The 21,812-nt window shown below is 36.9% G+C and overlaps 1 protein-coding gene across 1 annotated transcript; it reads right to left on the minus strand.

The window, feature by feature from the left end:
- Positions 1–987: 987 nt before the first annotated feature.
- LOC128009246 (leukotriene B4 receptor 1-like) lies at positions 988–5,596 on the minus strand. The gene has a single exon (XM_052592936.1). It carries the CDS (start codon positions 3,175–3,177, stop codon positions 2,170–2,172), a length of 1,008 nt encoding a protein of 335 aa, XP_052448896.1. The 5' UTR covers positions 3,178–5,596; the 3' UTR covers positions 988–2,169.
- Positions 5,597–21,812: the final 16,216 nt, after the last annotated feature.

Genomic DNA, 21,812 nt, shown 5'->3' on the forward strand with positions numbered 1-21,812 from the left:
GTTTATGTCTATAAAGAATCACAAAGGTACTGGGTTACTCCGCCGCGGTACCCCTGAAGCAATCTAAAATAGTCTGAATATAAACACTTATTATAGGTGCACCATAGTGATTCAGGACAAGCTAAAAACACGGTTTGGAAAATGGATTCATGGTGTACTCGCTTATTATATAAATTTTTCTACATTTTGAACACAAACAAAGTTACGGACCGCAGCTCTGATTGGTTGTTTCTTACCGGGAGCGGATTAATTAGTGCAAATGGCAATAGGACCACTGGGAGGAGCCAGAGGAGCTTGATTTTTTCACAGATTATCTGTCTCATATTCTACTGTCAGGACATAATGACAGGTTCAACAAATATGTAAAAAATATATTTTTACAAAAGTTACCTACTGCAGCTTTAAATGTTTAAACCGACAACGCTTAAATGAGTTTAGTTTAAACACATAGTAACGTGTGCTGTTCAGGTCTCATGTGCGCGTGCGCTATCAGCACCCGGGTGATGACGAAATAGATGACTGCTCATATTCCAGCAGTAATTCACATTGATTAAGAGTGGATGGTTTGTCCAGGTTTTTTTCCCTCTCATTGCTATTGTTGTTATGTCTGGGAATCCAGAATGCACATCCATCAACAGAAACATATAATAGTTGAACCCAGTTTGTTTTACGTGCTATTTATAGACAACCAGCAAACCATACAGATGCTCTGACATATTTAAGTTGAACCGCGGTCCCAGCGCGTGCCGAATCGTGTGGGGTGAACCAAACAGTTCAGTTGTTTTTTTTCAGCGAACCGTGCCACCCCTAGTGTGTGTGTGTGTGTGTGTGTGTGTGTGTGTATATATATATATATATATATATATATATATATATATATATATATATATATATATATATACACACACATATATTATATATACAGTACAGACCAAAAGTTTGGACCGAAAAAGAGTTTTCTTTATTTTCATGACTATGAAAATTGTAGAGTCACACTGAAGGCATCAAGGACTATTTGACCAAGAAGGCGAGTGATGGGGTGCTGCGCCAGATGACCTGGCCTCCACAGTCACCGGACCTGAACCCAATCGAGATGGTTTAGGGGTGAGCTGGACCGCAGACAGAAGGCAAAAGGGCCAACAAGTGCTAAGCATCTCTCGGGGAACTCCTTCAAGACTGTTGGAAGACCATTTCAGGTGACTACCTCTTGAAGCTCATCAAGAGAATGCCAAGAGTGTGCAAAGCAGTAATCAAAGCAAAAGGTGGCTACTTTGAAGAACCTAGAATATGATATATTTTCACTTGTTTCACACTTTTTTGTTATGTATATAATTCCATATATAATTCCACATGTGGTAATTTGTCTAAATAATACAACCTTATAAATGGAATGCAATTATGCAATTTTATTTTCAACAAAGCATAATGATCACAGTCACTTTGTCTGAAATTGAGCTGGGCGATGTGAATTAAGGCCTACCCACTTTCTGTAACCACTGCTGACTAGGGTTACTCACGCATGTTGTTACAGGAAACCATAACATGTTTTCAGCAGAATTTAAGCAGTAAAGAAATGTTAAATATAAGGAAGTATCGAATCATTTTTGTGATCAGCAGATAGATAGACTATTGTAAATAAAATAAATTGTAAATTAGATATTTAAAACAAATGCATCAACTTTCCAATAAACAATATAAAAACTGATCCCAACCTAACAAGAATAATAGAATTTCAGTTCTAGTTAAAACATACCTTTATTAAACTACATTTGTCTGAATGTATACTGTTTGTGTGTGTGTGTGTTAAAATATATTTTAACTTATGGAGGGCATTTAGCTTAAATGTATTAATTTAATAAATGCTTTTTACAAAGTGACTTACAAATTAGGAAAATCTCAAGCAATTTGTTATAAATGCTGATATTTATACACAATGTCAAGTTCAAAGTATAAGCTAGATTAGTACACAATTAAATTTTAAGAAAACCCTGTAAAATAAGGCCCAATGTAAATGTGAAGGAGTAATGTATATTCAATTTGAGGAGACGAATGTTGAGGAAACAAAGTATGATGAAAAGCTTTGTACGGACTTTAGATACAGTAAGATAAAAAAAGAACACACTAAAACAAACACTAATAATAGAAACAGATGCCAGCAGATGTGCACTTTTAGTCAGAGGAGTAAAGGAAGTGCACATTTTTAGTCTGAGTGTGTTTACTAACTTTCAGATTTTCTTGTGGCTGATCTGAATGCTGTTTTCTTCTGCATCGCAGCGTTCGAGCTGAGAAGGCATAAAGAAAGGGGTTCACACAACTGTTAATAAAGAAAAGAGCGCCAGTTATATTGTTGCTGCCATCTGATTCCCATGGCATTGCCATTAAGACCAAGTTGTTGATCATAGCAGGGGTCCCAAATATGAAGAAGGCCACTACGATCCTGACAGACAGTTTTGTCAGCCTGTGGCTTCTGAAGGAAACTGACTGATTTATCCGTTGGTGAAGTTGAAGGTAGAAACACAACAGGCTGAAGACAGGCACAAAAAACATCACTAGAGTTTCGACAAATAAGATGACTATTTTTTCTTGTTTATTCTTATAATCCTGATAACAGCGTAGAAGCCCAGCCTTCTGCTTCACGTTTCTGTAATAAAGAGCATAAGAACCCAGAGCTCCACTTAATGTCCATATTCCAAAAATCAGCCACTTTTGTCCCTTCTGCCCGAGCTTGGCCCATCTCTGTGGATACAGCACCTGCAGGTACCTTTGCACACTCAACAAAGTGACAGAAAGCACACTACTGTAGAGGCTCCAGTACACTACATAGGAAAATAACTTACACAGACCTTGGCCAAAAACCCAGCCGTTCAGAAGGGCATTAATCCACACAGGCAGAAATATCAGACTCAATAGATCCGAGACAGCCAGACTCAACATCAGTTTTGGGGTGAAACTGTCATCCTTTAAATGCTGGGCGAGCATGACCAGCGCCGCTACATTACCGGGTACACCCAGCGCACAGCACAATCCAAGAACAGTGCTGGATGCTACTGCTGAGGTACGGACAAACAGAGAGTTGTTAGAAATGTTGTGATACTCCATGGTCATCTGCCATTTGGTGATGTGAATATGAAGTTTGAGGTTTTCTAGTAAAAGCTCACTCTGGTGTACAAGTAGCATGATTGTGGTTTGTAAGTGACACTTCCTTCTGCCACGGAATGATGTGTTTTTGTGAGTTTATGTGCTGAGAGATTAGCACCTTTACCACTTAAAATGGTTTCAACATTTACCTAAAAAGTTAATTTCACATCTGAATTAGGCTTTGTTTTGGAGCAACAACATGTCTAGCAAGGATGGATGAATATGAATTAGGTCCAAAAGTCCAATGAAATCTGCAGAGCAGAGGCGAATGTGGCTACTCACTTAAGTTTACATGCAAAGTCACAGAGTGTATCAGCAACGTTTCAGATGACAAATGGTCTGGTTTGCAGTGTGTTGAAGACCACACTAAATGTTTTAAGAACACAGAGCGCAGGGTCTCGAAGACAATGCTACCTTGACAGAAACAAGTTAAGTGAAACAGAAAAGTTAATGCGGATGCTGTCTGAAAAGGTGGATGACAGGTCAAGGCGAGAAAATATAATGAATTTCTAGGAATGAAAAATAGGTTTGAATGCCCACTTGTGCACTTGTGCTTCACACAAATTGGTGAAATTATGTTTTGCTTTGTGAGTGCCTATCATGTCTTCTCTGAGGCCAAACTTCAGATATCTTTCCTCAGTCTACTCATATAATTTATGGGTGGTAGGTTATGAGTGATGCTAAAATTGTCTCATTAAACCTTGAAGGGAGCCAATCGTGAAATTAACAATCAAAAAATAATATCTTACCTTAAAAGGGAACAGGCTCAGATTGCAATAGGAAACCCATCTAATTCATTAAAGAATAAACTTCAGGTTTAAGGATATGATGAAATATACAGGAGGACATTACATTTGTGTTGTAGACAAGCTTTTTGGAGAAAGGGTCCTTATCAGAAGTGTGTGTGTTTCCCAAAACACATCTAAACTTAATATTTATATGAATTAATTGACAATATATCATAATTTTCTGCTAATCACATAAATATTGGAGTAGACTAACTGTGCACTCGACCACAGCTTAGGCCTTAATCCACCTAAATATAAAACAGCTTCGAGACAGGCTGCTAAATTGAACAAGTGTGAAAACCTACTGTTAGAGAATTTTTTGTGCTTGTGTCTAGACTCTAGACAGATCATGGATAAATATAAAAGATAAAATAAAAGATTGTGCTATAGGCATACAGTGGCTATAGAAAAGAACCACCCCCTTTAAAATAATCACAGTTTATTGCTTTGCAGCCTGAAATGAAGACAAACAATTTGTTTTATCCAGCTGTATTTACTTATAACATTCATGTGTATACAGTACACAGTACTCTTTTCTGTTGAAACTGCCTGATTCACAACACCTGATTTCAAACGTATTCTTTTCTATTCAGTGGATCATAGTGGTATTGATCATGTTTGTTGGAAGAAAGTTCTCAGTGATAAGTAAATTGATGACGACAGGGTACAGTTAAACTGATCAAAAGAATATTTCATTCCAATAGATCGAAACGAAATACAAGTGTGACCCTGAACCACAAAACCAGTCTTGGGGTATTGGTTGGGGTATATTTTTAGCAATGGACAAAAAAAAAAAAAAAAAACATTGTATGGGTAAAAATTAAACATTCTTATTTAATGCCAATTATTTTTATTTTTTTTTGTATTTCCTACCACAAATATATAAAAACGTAATTTTTGATTAGTGATATGCATTGCTAAGAATTTCATTTGGATTTTAAAGGTGATTTTCATTATTTATTTTTTTGCACCCTCAGATTCCAGATTTTCAAATAGTTGTATCTCGGCCAAATACTGTCCTATCCTAACAAATCATACATAAATGGGGAGATTATTTATTCAGCTCTCAGATTACGTATACCTCTCCAAAAACTGGCACTTAAGACTGGTTTTGTGGTCCAGGGCCACAAATGGTTGAAACGCAATACAAAATATTGCTGAGACTCTACATTACCCTGTGTATTCTGAGTAAGATGTATAATAATCAGTCTCTACTATGCAATAAATTCCTGAGTGAAATTGGAAATTAGTTTTTGTCATTGACCAGTCATTAAAAAAGTAGCAACTCTTTTGGAGGCTTTTTTCAGTTGTGTGGATATAACAGTTATTACCTAATTTTTAAGAGTAGGATGATGAATACTTTAATTTGCAATACTGTATTATGTAGATTGGTGAATTTCCAAGACAAAATGAGTAGGACTAAGCTTCTCCTGGTCTCATCTTCTGCTTTAAAATACTTCAACACTTCATTAACTCAGCATTGGCAATAAAAGCAGAAGGTTAGAGGTGAAAAGTGGGCCCCTGTAAGGTACACACCCCAGCTCTCAAGGTCAGAAAATGGTCCAAAGTTGAGAGCAGTGCAGTTGCTCCCGGGAGGCCGAGAGTATCTAATGACACCTCAGCAGGATGCTGGATTGGTACGTGACTGTAAAAAGGGGCCCTGAGGTTGTCTAGGTCATTTCTCTTCTTCCTGTTTTGCGTTCTAATTCGATAGGTGGCGACAAGTAGTGTGAATGCACAACCATATGAAAGGTGAAAGGGTGAAAAGCAAGGTCTGATGGGATAGCTCAGTGTGCAGTGGTTGGACATTGCTTGCCACCATGTTATGGTTCATGACTGCAAAAAGTTTCCACTGAACACTCCAGTGATTTCCAACCCACGATTTCAGACATTAACACTAGACTTATGCTAGAATCTCCTGTATGTTTTCTCCCTTGACTGCATTTCAGCATGTACATAACTCACTGAAACCTCTAATGATGCAATTTAAATCCAAACAGAGCAGAGCAGCGTTTACTATATTTTCAAGGAATAGTCTGAACAATATGCAGATCACGAAATCAACACTCTCTTAAGAGTCTTTAAAGACCGTATTTCTCTTCTGTAGAGTGAATTTCATGAAATCAGTGTTTCCTTGAGCGTGCAGAAGACTGTCAAACAGTACCATTTGGATAATTAATAGCGAATCTTGCATATGTTCGAGCAACAGCTCATTTTCTACTTTTTTTTACCACCATCTGGTAGTGCCTACATTTATTAGACACCAGAAACTCCCACAAATCAAAAGAAATTCCTTACAGGAAAGGAGTCATTTGTCATCTTTAAGACTAGAAGCATGGCAAGAAAACTAGCATGCTTATGTGGCAGAAAGGAGTGAATTATGAGGGTATCAGAGGTTTATCCATTGCATTCTTTCAGGATGGGCAGCTCACAGAGCTCATGGAAACTTGTCTTTGAGCTTGAGAGTAGTAATATTCATATCTATCATGATGTCTACCACTGAAGGTATCAGTAAATTTGTGGTCTGTACATACAGTGGGAATAGAAAAATAATCACATTGTTTGGCTTTGCAGCCTGAAATGAAAATGGACACTGTTGTTGTTTTATCCAGCTTTATTTGCTCAGTGCAACTTATAATATCTAAGTGACATATATAATAACAATGTGTTAAAAACAACAACAACAAAAAACTGATTCACTGAATCACCTTTTGCTTTACAGCCTTTAGTCTGCTGGGATATGTCTCTTCATTTTCACTTTCACTTCCCCTCCAGGAAAGCTCTTTTCATACAGAGCAAGTTAACAACTGACCACATCTGAAAGTCAAATGGAAAAATTAATAGAACTTATGGCGCTTCAGGAAATACCTAATATGGACAAAAGGCATCGCTGTCACTGTGACTTAATAAAGAGTAGACAGAAACATATTGAATGGTGAAACATGAAGGCAGTAAACACTGAACTCTGACAATAGTTTATCTGTGTTCTTCAAGCCATCTCGGGAGTTTCCATACTGGTTAAGTGTATTTATGATCCATTGCTAATCAACATAGGCTTTATTACAGTGTAGAACAACTACACTGCCTCATCCTGTGATAAAAAGCCACATCAGCTCACAAAAGGAAGTTAATCCAAATATTCAACTGATGTTGTGGAGTTAAAATGTAAGAACGTTCTCTTTTTTTGGACAACAGGTTTAGAAACTGTGACGATTCATGTGTTGTGCGTCATCCCTGTATTGAATTGTGGCGTTGCTCTGCCTTCCAGCTGATTGCTTTCTGATGGGTTCATCGAGGACACCTGCTGTTGATTTCCAGCCTTGCCATTTAAAAAGCAGTATGACAACTGGTCAGAAGGGAGCTGCATTTTGGACTTGGTTTTCGTTTGGTTTCCATTTAAACCTTGCTTTACTTGATGTGTTCAACATTACTACAGACCATTACACTCTCATGCATTCACTTAACTTTACACCACTGATTCCTGACTGTTTTATGTTACCCTGTTTCTTTTTGTTTAGTTCTGTTTTGTTAATAAATTTGTTATTTGCACTTTCTTGTGTGTTCCCGTTTTTGTTACGTCCTTTTTGAGCCATGAAGCATAACAGAAACACTTTTCATTACAGCAGAATGATAGTTTGGCGTGTTGCTTTTTCAAATGCATGTTATAAGCAGGGAGGTGTTTTGTCTTACCGCGTGAATTCATGGGCACACACAAACACATGGAAATTATTTAAATGCAAAAAATAATAATAATTCACAAGCGTGTATTGAACCCGTGGATGTCGTACTGAACTGTTCAATATTATATTGAGAATTGTGGCGTCCACATCTATGTAGGAAGCACAGCTCACACAGAAGTAACTTTCGAACCAAGCAGACTTCTAATGGTCAATGTGGCAAATTTAACAAAAAAAAAAAAACATTTAGATCACAAAAATTCAGATAGGGTGGATTCCTATTGAAATGACTGGGTTTCACTTGTGAAAATTTGGCGAGCAACAGTGAATATGACTGCACATTTAGAAGGGTGACTATGGCTATGTGAGCTGTAGATAGAGAAGCAGTGCAGGTTTTGGAACAACTGCACATTGTACGTTACGTTTTATGCCTTTTCCAGATGTTTTTTACTAAAGCATTTTGCAAATTGGCTTATTCATTTAAAACTGTGCATTACACACCTTATGCCAAAATACAGAGCCTGTTTCAGAGCTGCTCAGCATGGCATGCATTGAGTATGAATGTATGAAAAGTTTCAAACCACCTGGAAACTAACGGTTTTTGGCTTTTACGGTAGATTGATTTATTGACAAAAACCTGAAAAGTTCTGGACCACCAGATGCTTGGAATGTATAGCTGGAACATGGCAGAATAATTTTATAAAGAATTCATCCAAGAAAAAAAATAAAAAGAATTGAAGAACAATAGAATGTTTTTTTTATCTTTGTTCAACTTGAATAGCATTTTGAAATGATGTAGATGACTAGCATTGCCACTGCCCTCAACTCAGTCTTCATCTGATTCTCCTTGTGAGATGTCCTCTCACTTAACAATGAATCCATTCTTCAGTGGTTTTATAACCTAGTGGAGGTTTGTGTGGTTAGACGTAGAGGAGGTTCTGTCTCTAAACTTTGTGGATCACCATGCTTTTTTTTTTTCTTTCAGTAACACAGCTACTGTGAGATAGGAGGGCCCCTCGAAAAGGCTGTGTTTTTCTTGTCACCAGCTACTGTTTTTGTTCGAGGGCCTTGTTTTCTCACTGATCGAGCGTTGCAAAAGCCTGCGAGAAAGGGGAATTATTTTTTAAAAATAGCAGTAACTCAATATGGTTCTCATTAGGAAGTGTATTAAGCAGGGGTTTATTGCATGTCTGCAGTATGTTCAGCTTGGCACAGACAGTCTCACAGATGTTTGCACTTTGTTGCATATCGCTGCCTATGTTGACTGTGATGCAGCTTAAACTTTATGTTAAACCATAGAGTAACATGGTTTGTCTTCACAGCTACTGAGAAACTGTATTTATTGCCTTTAGTCTTTTCTCTAAAGGACAATGAGGAGTAGACAGGAAAGTGGAGGAAGAGAGAGAGAGAGGTGGATCAGGTCCGGGAAACGGCACAGGTCAGATCCAAACCTATGTTCCCACGAGCACGTGCACCACCCACTGTGCCATAGTTCCAACAGCTACTGAGGAAATTGAAGGAGACACACACAAAAAAACACATCTCAAAATGTGGGTCATTTAGAAATAAAAAGGGATGTCTGTTTTAAGGAAAGGTAGACATTTCAAGAATATAAATGTAGAGCAAAGTACAGAATATATGATGTTGTTCCTCCTCTCTTGTCAGCTCTCAGGAGGTACAGTATAAGGACGGAATGGGGACATGGTCTAACAAGGCGAATGGAATGACTGAAGACCACAAATATTTAAAAAGTCAGTTGAAAGTACAGGATTTTTCTCCATATTGTAGGCTTAAATGGTGGCCAATGATTTGAAGGTCCAAATAATAGTGTCAGTGCAGCTTCAAAGGACTATACATGATCCCAGCCAAGGAATTTATTTATTTTTATTTATTTTTTTACCACCACAAATGCAAATCTTGCACTAGCTCCACGATGCGGGTCCTCACACTCACAAATTACATAATAGCGTTGGAAAAGGTCACACGCATTTAGCTCTTCAACTGTGTACTATGGTTAAAAAAAGTAGGAAAGTGCTAAAAACTCACTCAAGCAAATGTTCATTAATTTTCTCCTTTTGTGTTCCACAGAAGATGGAAAGCATTCTGCTTTGGAATGGAATAAGAGTGAGCAAAAGATGACAGAGTCATTTTTCGGTGAACGCTTTAAGTTGGCCGCATTGCTACTTTCAGTTAGTTGAAAACCGCTTATTACTTTCAACACCTTGTCTTAATTTTTTCAGATTACCTCTACTTATTTATTTAGTTCTCCAGACATAGCCTACAGACAATTTTACACATTTTTAAATAACTTTCCACTTTGATCATGTCACTAACATAGTTATACAGGGTCATGCACCTACACGGGCACCTGGAGCATGTGTGTAGTTTGCTTGGTAGGATGTTTTGTACATGATAATGACAGTGATTTGGTTGCTTCACTTCTGTTTTTGAGGTCTGAGGTAGAGGTGTTTAAACGGTAGTATAGCATTAACAGGAGGCTGAGAAAAAAGGAGAGGACAGCATAAGTGATCCCTCTGTGGTTCTAAGAAAACGAGAGAGAGAGAGAGAGAGAGAGAGAGAGAGAGAGAGAAGTTGAGTAGATGCCTAGACACCTCTACAACTTGGTGGACTCATTTTGCCCCTCTGCTGGATGCAGTAATAGATTGGGGATGTCTCAGTCCCAAAGCTGTGAATGCTCCGGCACTACATTTTGTTTCAGTTACTCTTAGAAGAATTGGTTTTTCATAGAGGACAGCTCGAGTCAATTTTCCTCCATCTTGAAGCCTTGTGGGACTTGGGTCTGAGGAAACCGTTTTTATGTGAAACATTTGTTTTTCTTCATCATATATCTGAAACCTTGGGATGCTGTTATCAATTATCTCGAAAGAAACTGGTAAATGAAATAAAACAAAAAGTTCTGACTTTGAGAAACAAGTGCATAATGAATGAAATGGGGTCTTTCAGACAGAGGAAGTCAGGAGAGACATTGATGGATGACTAAAGGTCTCCGTAAAACCCTGTAGCATGGAACAATGCTTTGTATAAACATACATAAAGTAGCAGGGGTTCAACTAATAAGTGAAATGTCTGCAAACCTTCTGGTAAGTCATGACCTCAGAGGGAAGACAAAGATGTACTGTTTGAATGAAATAAGAAACTGTCTGATGAAAGAAGAAAGTCATATACACCTATGGTGGCTTGATGTTGAGTAAATCTTGGGGTAATTTTCATTTTGGGTGAAATATCCCTTTATTTTGCCTTGTAAATGTAGTTTTAAAACGCAAGCAGTGTCTGTTTCGCTTTCTAAAGCACAAGCTAATGTCTGTAGACATCTTTTTCAACTCTTAATTGGTACAATGCACACTGAGCTGTGGTAGCAAGTGCCCCTGATTTAGGATTGACCCCAACAGGAAAAAAGATAAACAGTAAGAAAGGTCATAAATCTCAATTTCTCTTAAAGTCCCCAACTCTCTTCTGGAATCCAGAGAACCACATAAAGATACCTCTGTTAACAGCTTCCTGAGCCAGTTTCAGCTGCCAGACCACTGGGTGATATCTACTGGCTAAATATTTAAATACAGATGTAGCTTAGATGAATAAACCATATGTTAGTAATATAACAGGATTCAACACCATTATCACATAGTTGCCTTTGTGTCCAAAAACGTGAGAAATGTAGGTGAACTGCATAATTTCCCATGTCTGCCATGCACCCGGATAAAGTTAAGCCTGTGAAATTATTGTCCATTTACCCTTTAACTTCTTGAAACTTAATCATTTCCAGATGTCTATACTGTTCTTGCCCAGTGCTACAGCAACTTAAATGCAAAACACATTTGTTACTTATCCAGAAGTAATTTCCCTGCTAAAGAATTAATTATCTGAGGTGATTTGGGACTTTATTCTCAAAGGTGATAGAAAACAGCTTATTTTCTCTTTTCTATAGAAGGACCATTCTGTACAGATTGTTTGGATTGCAGCAGTATGTCTTTCAAAATCAATGCAGATCTTGAAATTATGTGAACTCATTAGCAATTGCAGGTACAGTACTACAGGATTCAAACTGCAATTCTAGCATATGCATTTTCTCAAATTTATTGTATATAGACAGAGAAACAGAGAATTATTATTATTATTATTATTAGCTTACTGACAGCATCTAAAAGGCATTTTAAGCATTAAACATACAAATATATTAGATGATTGAATTCATAATTATGTTTAACTTTGTTTCTTTATGTAATGTACCGCATAATATATTGTAACAAGTTATTTTCACACTACATTTCTCTGCCTACAAACTACCGTTTAATAGTTTGGGATTAAGATTTATTTTATGTTTAATGCTCAACAAGGCTGCATTTATTTGATCAAAATTACAATAAAAACAGTAATATTGTGAAAGATTTTATTTGAATACATTAGCAAATTAAATTTACTCTTGCAATTATCTACTGACTTCGCAGTAGCCATTTCTCCAATCTTCAGTGTGGCATGATCCTTCAGAAATCATTCTAATATCCTGTTTTGCTGCTCAAGTAACATTTCTTTTAATAAATATATAAAAAAATGGTTGTGCTGTGTAATTTTTTTTCAGAATTTTCCAGAATGATTTGATGTGTAGAATGTTCAAAAGTACAACATTTACATAAAATATACTTTTTGTTGCAGTTAATTTATTTTTATTATTTATTTAACATAAAGAATCCATAAAAGTTTTTTTTGAGCTATACATACTGTATGTAAATATGGTTTATTAATGCTGTCAGTATGTGAATATTGTTTGAATACAGTATGTGTAAATATATGTTTTAGAGTATATTAAAACATGCAAAAATATATGTGTAAACATTATGTACTGTTATATATTTTAAATCATACTGGGCTTAAACGTTTTTAACAGCAAATAGCACAAATGTCGCTGTTTTGGCCAGACAAATTCTGTCTGAATCAGGAGAAATGTTTAGGTGCAGTATTGAGAATCCACTGGAGACCTCATTAAACTCAGTCTACCATGAGGAAGGGCTTTCAGCGGCAGTCCACATCGAGTCCAGTAGTATCGATTAACTTTTGCAGTGCTCTTACATTACAAAATGAATCTTATACAACATCTTCTCCATTGTTTCTTTTCCTCTTTCTTCCTGTCTCTTTATTTCTGAAAGCAGTCTAGCTCCAGGCCTGAGCTTTTAAAAGCTGTCAAATCTGGAGCAGGAACACTCCAGCTGGGTCACGTACGTTATTGTTGCACTTCTCATATTTCTAAAATCCCAAATACTGTCAGCATTAGATTAGCATGCTGGCCACAGAACAAGGGCCATGGAATATAACTAATGTTCAAAATAATGTTGATAATAGTTTAATATAAGAGTGGATATGATTATCTGGATGATTTTTATATGTTAACACACATAACATGTCATGTTTTTAATTGTAACGAAGAAACTGTCATATAAAACCATTCACAGAAATTGAAATTCAGAATCAGACTTCCAATCCCTTCAGTCCTTTTGTGACTTGGATTTAAATTCAGTCTAAAGTCTGTCCGCCAAATGTGAATGGAGAGCCTGTGAGGAAGTCTTTGTGTCTCCCATGAAATAATGAAAACCGGGTGCTTAAAATCAGCTGAGCAGTGATGTCACCGGGGAAGCCCTGACCTCAGACAAAGCCTGAGGAGGGGAACCCAGCTGCCTGGAACAGAGCACTATTGTCCATGCGCCACTATATCGAGACTTTATCAAGTTTCATTGGTTTCAATTGGATGGTGCTTGTGTTTTTTTGTGGTATTGGCTTCTCTTATTCTGCAGACAGTTTAGAACTAATTTAGTCTATGAGAGAATCAATGAGCAGACTATGAATATGGAGCAACAGAAGTCATAAATCTAGAGCGAGTGTAAAAGAGACAGGAAAAGACAGCTGTGTTTCCTGCTGGTAATGATGGGGACACATTCCTGTGGAGCTCTGCTCCTGTGATTACAACAGAAAGAGCAGCTGAGAATAAATCCCATGGCCTTCTGATGATGATGTTTTTCAAAAACATCATAGTCAGTTGGACATATGATAACTGATATGAAACCTTATGATAACTTTATAATTTATTTATGATAACATATAACTTTTTGAGAATTCAATCCCCATTCACTGTTTTCCCAGAAAGAATGAGAATGGTTTCTAATAACAGGAGAGTGAGTACATGAAAGTGTTCATTTATGGGTGAGCTTCAGGGTTGTAGCTGAGTCATTGTCATTGACTCAGACTCAACTTTCTTCTGGTCCTCTAGTCTGGACTTCATCACTGCCCATAAGTGACTTCACAGTGTACCTCATATTACTGTAATTGTGAATGCCAAGACTGTTACAGCAGAGGGCAGCAAGACCTTCAGTACATTGGCAGTGACAGATGCTAATCACATTGGCTAAAACCAGAAGAGAGCGTTGGACAGACAAATTAAGGGAAACCTGGTTCTGATTATCAGACTATTGACCTGTATGTAACAGGATTCTTCTATAAATTAGCCATTATAGTCTTGTTTTAATTTTTGTTTCTATGGAGTGTAATGCATTTACTGGAAAATGTTTTACTTTTCCAGTGAAAACTCTTTATAGTTCATGCTAAAGTGATCATGTCCAATGCTGTTGTAAGGGCCGATGAATAGATTTTTTTTTACTGAGTTTGGAGACAGTTTTTTTCAGACACTTGTGATATTAAAATACTGGTAACACTGGTAAAATACTATTATAATTTACTTCTCATCAAGTCTTTGCAATAGATCGGGCATTTTTGTTATCAGCACGAATGCATTAGTTGACTTTGATTCAAAAAGACAGGATTGATCTGCCACTTCCAGCCCAAACTCAATCTCCCACTGTCATGAGTGTGAAAGTGTCCATATGCTGTGCACTAACCTGCACTGTATATGCTCTCTGTTTGGCTCTTCTGCACACTGATATCATTAATCTGTCTTCAACTTTAATTGAAATCAGTGTTCACTCAATCAATAGCATGCGTTTAATTTACTCTGGAGGAGGGCTTGTTTGCTTTTTGGTTCTGTCACTTGTTTGACTGTGAGTCTTCCCATTTGGAAAAAGCCTCCAACCCAGAGCAAACAATTATAGAGAATCTTTGTTGAGCTTTTAGAGATGTGGGATGACAGGGAAGAGATGTCACCCATGGACATGCAGAATGTTTCTGGCAATTACAATGAAACTGGGTCATTCCCCACGGCTAGTTCAATACGTAATTACGCAGGAACGCCTCAATCCGGCCTCTATTCTTACAGGCTCTGTGGCACACTCACGTAGGACTCACGCCTGGAGTGAGAACATTTCTGAGAGGACCAGCTGTGCGTGCGCTCAGGGTGATTTTCACTTGAAGTACCTCTGCCTAATTATGGTCCGTTAAGCTTTGTTGCATGAACTTCTGCAGTTCTCTTTTCTCTGCCAAGACATAAATGCCTGGGTTAAGTTTTATCCTACTGAATAAATCTCTGTGAGATGACACCTTTTTTTCCCTCAGGATATCAAACAAGATTCAGAGAGCCCTTTTGTCTAAGATTAACGTATGGGGTAAGCTGTGCCACTCTTTGCTAACTCTTTTAGGCAAAGAAAAATTAAATGGATGTTAACCATATATAAATATAATAATACATTTACTATCATTATATGCAATAGACCTCTGTTTACTTTTAATTACTTCTAATTATATTTTCAGGATGCCTTAGGATCACAGATAAACGTTTCATAAAGTGATTTTATCACATGTATATTACATATATATTTGCACTAAAAGGTACATTATTAATGTTTCAACAGCAGCATTTGCTTTATTCAGCATGTTATTTCAGTGTGTCCATATTGTGCATTTCAGCAAATATCCAAAAGTCCAAAAATGTACTTTTACAAACCCTAAAACATAAGGATTCTATTTGTACCTTCGGAGAGAGGCAGCTATGATTTTCTGAATTACAGTATAAGAAACACCATCTGGTTTGTGTATCCTTTGACCTTTGATCTGTTTTGGAAGCACACATCTTTGAGAATTTAAGCACTTAAACGCACTTCCTTTTCCATCGTTTAAAAGGAGCCATGACAGTACAAGAGCCATAACATCTCTCAATGATTAGAAATCTCTCCCAAGCACAGTGTGGCCATTAAGAACAGAAGCTGCAAACATTTATCTGAAGCAGATGTGTCTCTAGTTGTAAGTATCTTTATTGACCATTATGTAAAAATAACCCTTGCAGAGTTAGAAAACCCACTTGGGTTGGTTTTCCTGTATCTGTTCTTTGGCTACAAGTTAAATGGTATCTCTGTTCTGAAAGCAGAGTATACCTAAAAGCCCAGCCTATTAAAAAGACAAGTTTGACCTTTTGCAAGATTACACTCCATAGGGTGAACATGTGTATCGGTTTTCAAGTGAGTCCTTTTTTCTCAACATCATAAAAAATAGCTTTCAACACAAAATGTCTTTCTAAATTTCCCCTTAACAGCCCTGACTGGGTTGCTACAGTATATGTAATCCTTTAATGGAAATTTCTGTGTATACAATTAGTTTATTTGTATCTTGTTATACACATGTTGTTGGTCATAAAAGTATCAATATCTAAAGTCTTGACATTTCAGGAATACTGCCTCAAAAAATAGACATCCTATCAAGAGAACCTAATGAAAGATATTTAATTTCACAAATCAGAAAAGATGATGGTATACAGACAGATGCTTAACTCATTCATATTCCCAGTTCTCCCAGCATACCTCATTCACCTCGGCAGTTCTGTCTCTTGATGGGAGAGAAAGTGAGTTTCAAGTGTCAGATATTTCAGCCCCTCAATTATGGATAGCTAGCTGAACTCATCTATGGTTTTCACATCTGTTTCATACGTTATACGAATTTGTGATTACTTGAAATGAGTGTTTGATAACATGGAGACTATATTACAGAGGTAGATGATTTGCAAATAAATTGTTTTTTAGGGACAATCTGCAAGAATCAGTTGAACTGTTTTTGCATATAAGGTTTGAATTGAGTTTTACGAATTAGGCGTGTCTGTTTAAAAAGATTTAAAGAGAATTCTTTTTTTTTTTCAGCTTAAAATATTTGTTACCCCATCTGAGGCATGCTGTTGATTACCACCACCATTTTCAACTCATTGCATATACTGTAAATTAATTTGACCCATCCAAAAGACCAAAAGACAGCCACCGGAATGCAAATAACCAGAAGTACCATTGAATGTTGATTACTGTAAGCTCATTTCCCCGTTTTTGACATGTTATTGCGGGTGTAAAAAAATGAAAGATAATTTAACAGCTGAAAGATTTAAGACTGGAATACACGATACAACATATAAAATCTGAACAGATTGTAAAAGACTATGCATCATGTGCTTGCTGACCTCACACAGAAACATACATTTTCTGCTAAATCTGTTAACTCCAACAGCCCCAAATCCACAGACTGGCTCGGATATTCAGACTGTAGATTAGTGAAAATATCTGGGCAAAGGTTGTGTAGTGTATTCCAGCCTTTAGACTTTTAGTACTGGATATTTTAAGTACCAGTTGTTTTTTATGTGATAAATGGATAAAAATTGATAGCCTAAAATTAGTCAAGACTTTCCCAGGACTGATTATTGTCAGATAGCTGACATATGACTGACAACATGAGTTCAGAGGTGTTTGTAGTAATTGATAGCCCATTTGAGAAGTGGCCCCATTTCTCTGAGGTTACAGACTGGGTCCAGAGTCAGAGGATGATAAAATCTGTGTGGACTGTGAGGTTTTCTGCAATCTCCAGAGGGTCTTAAAGGGGAATCAGGAGCTGGAAATGGAGGGTGTGATCTCGGGAGCTCCAAATTCCACGTGTACACAGTGGCTCTATTGAGCCCAGCTATTCACCAAAGCACCACAAGCTCTCGGTGAGGCAGCAAAACACTAAAGTATGATGGATTGCAGTGTTTCATTTTTTTTTTTTCAATATAATTTCTAGAGCTGTTTTGGAAAAAGAGATTTGCACTATGTAATCAAATATATCAGATGACAATGGCAGATAATTTACATTGTGAAATAATATACACATTTCAAATGACTGTTTTCTATTTGAATATATTTTAAAATGTAGTTTATTCTTGTGATAGTAAAGCTGAATTTTCAGCAGCCATTACTCCAGTCTTCAGTGTCACATTATCCTTCAGAAATCATTCTTAAATGCAACACATACAGCAATTCCCATTAAAAATGTCTTTTAGGTATTCAAAAAAATCAATTTAATGCATCCTCCCAGAACAGAAGTATTATTTTCTATTTTTAAAATTCATACTGAACTCAAACATTAGTGTATATTAAAAAACAAAAAACAAATGCAGTAATGCTAAATAATTACATATTGTTGGCCATTATAGTGTTAATCAATATTCTTCAATAATCAGTAATAATATTCATCAGCTATTATTCAATAAAATGAACATTAAAATGTAAATTAGTTTCAAATCAGTTTGTTAATGGCATTAAATAGAAGAGTGGAGCTTGTGGTGTAAAATGCACAAAGCAATTTTAGGAAATGCTTTAGGGATTTTCTTTGAGCAAAGAAGCGAGAGGGAGCTTTCTTCAGCTTGATCTCTAAAAGGAAATTTCAGGAGGTCTCCCCAGGGAAAGTGTACTTCCTCCAGGTCTGCAGAGTTCACTGAGGGATGTTCTCGTAGTGTGTTCGCTGTAAGCTTGTCTGCTGATGAGGAAACCAGATTACCTCAAAATGAAGTGCAAGAAATAGGAGTAAGCTGTCAGTGAAAGAAATTACATTCAGTTGCTCAAACTGCATCTTCAAAAATATGATGGTTATGTAGACATGTAATGTTGGTCAGAACAGACATTTGAAAGTGAAAAAAAAAAAAGTGAAAGTCGTGACATTTGCCAAGTATGGTAGCCCATACTCAGAATTGGTGCTCTGCATTTTGACCCATCCAAGTGCACACTTTTACTGTTTAGGTCATGTCATCATATACATGTCTGGCAGTTGTACCAAGGTTTTTGTTTTTTTTTCTCTGAGGAGGCAAGAGACTCAGTACCACATCAAAACAAATGAGATGAGAAATTTTGCAACATAATAATGCCACAGTAGAAATGTCATAACATAAAACGTCAGAGTGTGTAAATGTCTTTTGCCTCATTTGACATTTGCGCATTCTCATTGAGATCGTAATCATGCTATAAATGTGAAGAGGATAACTGTGAAATCAGCCTGAATAAGTTAAACAGGTGAAAAAGGACAGACTCATTCCAAAGTAAACAACTCACAAATTCAGACAACACCAGTTCATCTCACAACTGCATCTGAATAAATTTGCTTGAAATTATGATATGATGTTGTGTAAGTGAATCAGTGGTTCGAAGAAGGTGACTATTAAACATAATAACTAAGCAACACTTTTTTTTTTCCTTCAAAGGACCCCCTCAAAAGATGAGGCTTCACTGGATAGATTTCATTCATGTGTATGTGTGTGTGTGTGTGTGTGTGTGTGTGTGTGTGTGTGTGTGTGCTACTGGGTATAACTTGTTCAAAGATGAAGGGGAGGAAAAGTACACTGATGAAATTGTTATTGCACAGTGGATGCTATAGCAACAAAGCAAGGGACTGAAAAACAGAAACTCTTTCAATATTTTACTGTAACACAAATTCCTATTACCATTAGGACACATTGCATTAATCAATATTGACAGTAAAGACATTTACCATGTTTTAATGACAAGATTCAAACTTTCTTTTCATCAAAGAATCTTGAAAAAATGCATGACAGTTTCCATAAAAATATTAAGCAGCACAACTGTTTTCAGCATTCATAATTCATAAATAGGAACTATTTCTTAAACACTAAATAAGTATATAAGGATTTCTGAAGGATAGTGTGACACTTAAGAATGGTGAAAATTCTAATTTACCATCATACATTACATAAAAAAGTGGTTTTAATTGTGATATTCCATGATATTACTGTTTTACAGTATTTTTCATTTCATTTAAAGGATATCAGTATCATAAGTAATCAACTTGAATACTGTGATTATAACCTTGTATTCAAAAACATGTGCCTCTAAATATGTTAGCACAATTTAGAGATGTCTAAATGAAATATGACCTCAGCAGGAAAAGTGATTAAAAACTCTCTGAGTGGCATGAACAATAGAGCGCTGATAATCTAATACATGCCCACAGAAGGAGCACCTAACTGATTTAGCATAAATCAGAAGAAAAAAAAGCAATGGCCGTAATCTGAGACGAAATGTTACAGCTAATTTTGAATTAGACCTGGCCCCTGTTACACATTCACTTAATGACATTTTTCAATGAAAAGCTGAAATTGAACAGGATTGTATTTCTCTTCATGCCGTGACTATAATGGGACAATTTCGGGCGAGAGAAGCCAGGAAAATGACTCCCAGTGGACTACAGTGTAAATCTCCTCCTGTCTATCCGCTCGCAGGCTTTAATGATGCTCAATCAGTTTAGTCTAACCCTAGTCTCCAGATAAACACATTTCAGGGGCTCATTCATTTTCATGAGTTTTGGAGATAGGCCCTGCTCATTGCAGCTGTCACTCCTGATTTTTTCATTTCGCGTTGACTCTGTGTCCAACATTATAGAGTACGGGCGTCTATTCAGACCAATTTGACCTAATTTCATCTCCGGTTTGGGGCTATTCTGAGTATACAGGTGGAAAATTTGGTCTTCAAGGACCGTGGGCGCATGTGCGTTTGCTTGCTTCAGCCTCATATCCTACAGTTGTCTAGAACCTCTACAGCTTGTGTCCTCTGTTCCCTTGGCAACCAAATATAAAATCTCAGAAAGGATAAGATGAGATTTGCATGCACTGGCCAAAAGGAGAGATGCTTTATGAGTTTTGGATGGGTGCATTTGAACAAAGACAGAAATCTGGTCCTTTTTCACAGGGTGGAAAAAAATAACCCTTGACGGTAACACAAGCTGGGCACCTTCAGATAAGAGCCTTCCCCTGTGGTTCAGCGATAGCAGTTTATTAGAATTCTGTGTCGCTCTTCAGAGTCAAGATTGGCTGGCAAGGTTTTGAGTAAAAAGATAGACTTGATTTTAGTGCTGATACAGGGGATTGGAAAACAAATACATAATGGAATGTTACCATCATGTAATTGATGGTAATGAAAGCATGAACAAATAAAGACTATTATGAGGTTACCTTCGCCCGTGGCTAAAATTCGGCTTTGAAAGAAAATCTGTTCATTTGAAGAGTTTTCATAGTTGATATTCTATTCAATCTATTCGTGTCATTCTGGATGATCTCAGACATAAATGTCAGAAAGGGTCTACAGGACCTCCATGTTAAATTGTCATTCACCTTGGGGGGGATGTCGTAAATTGTGCAAGAGTTTGATTGGCTGGTTCCTCCTGGATCAGTCACGAAACATGTGTGGGGAAGGGGACAGGTTATTTATTTTTACAAACAGCCATCTGTCGTGCCAGATTGCAAAATGGCTGCCCTCTAAATATGATCTGAATCCAGAGCAGGACACAACCCCAAAAAACAACACACTGGGGCTTAAAGTACATGCCAGAATATCTTATTGGCCTAAATATCATTTGAACAGACATTTACAATTCTATTTGTTGTCAAATTGTCTATTGAAAAACTGAATTACTGTAAGCATATGTTTTACAATAGCCAAGTTGCTACTATTATATCATCCAGATGCTTTTCCTTTTCATGTCATTCGATTTTAAATTACTGAGAATTGAAATGGATGCATTTGATTTGGCCTCTAATGCATAATCATTACTAAACGTCAACAGTGAGTTTTTGCCACTGAATGAAAATACATAGGGCAAACCATGTTATCTGTGTAACTCTTAATAGTTTATCATGGTAAGAAATAATTCATCAATGGAATGCATCTTCATAAAGATCTAGTAAGAAACAGGCAGTCTAATACACTTTACCTTCGTTTCCATTTGCCCTGAAATGTGCAGCCATTTATTTTCATAAATTGTTGAATTTTGCTTTTTGATTTGCCTTACACTGAGCTAAGTGAGATGCTGTATCTTTATGGAATTACAGGTTTATGTGTGGACCTCACAAGTGGAACAAGAGGGGTGTTTGGATCACAGAGCTGTCAGTCAATCACTCTGGTCTAGATATGGACCCACCAGGAAACGAGCAAACAGATGGCTTGGTGTCTTGAGAATGAGG

The sequence above is a fragment of the Carassius gibelio genome, chromosome A5, assembly GCF_023724105.1.
Source record: "Carassius gibelio isolate Cgi1373 ecotype wild population from Czech Republic chromosome A5, carGib1.2-hapl.c, whole genome shotgun sequence".
Classification (NCBI taxonomy): Eukaryota; Metazoa; Chordata; class Actinopteri; order Cypriniformes; family Cyprinidae; genus Carassius; species Carassius gibelio.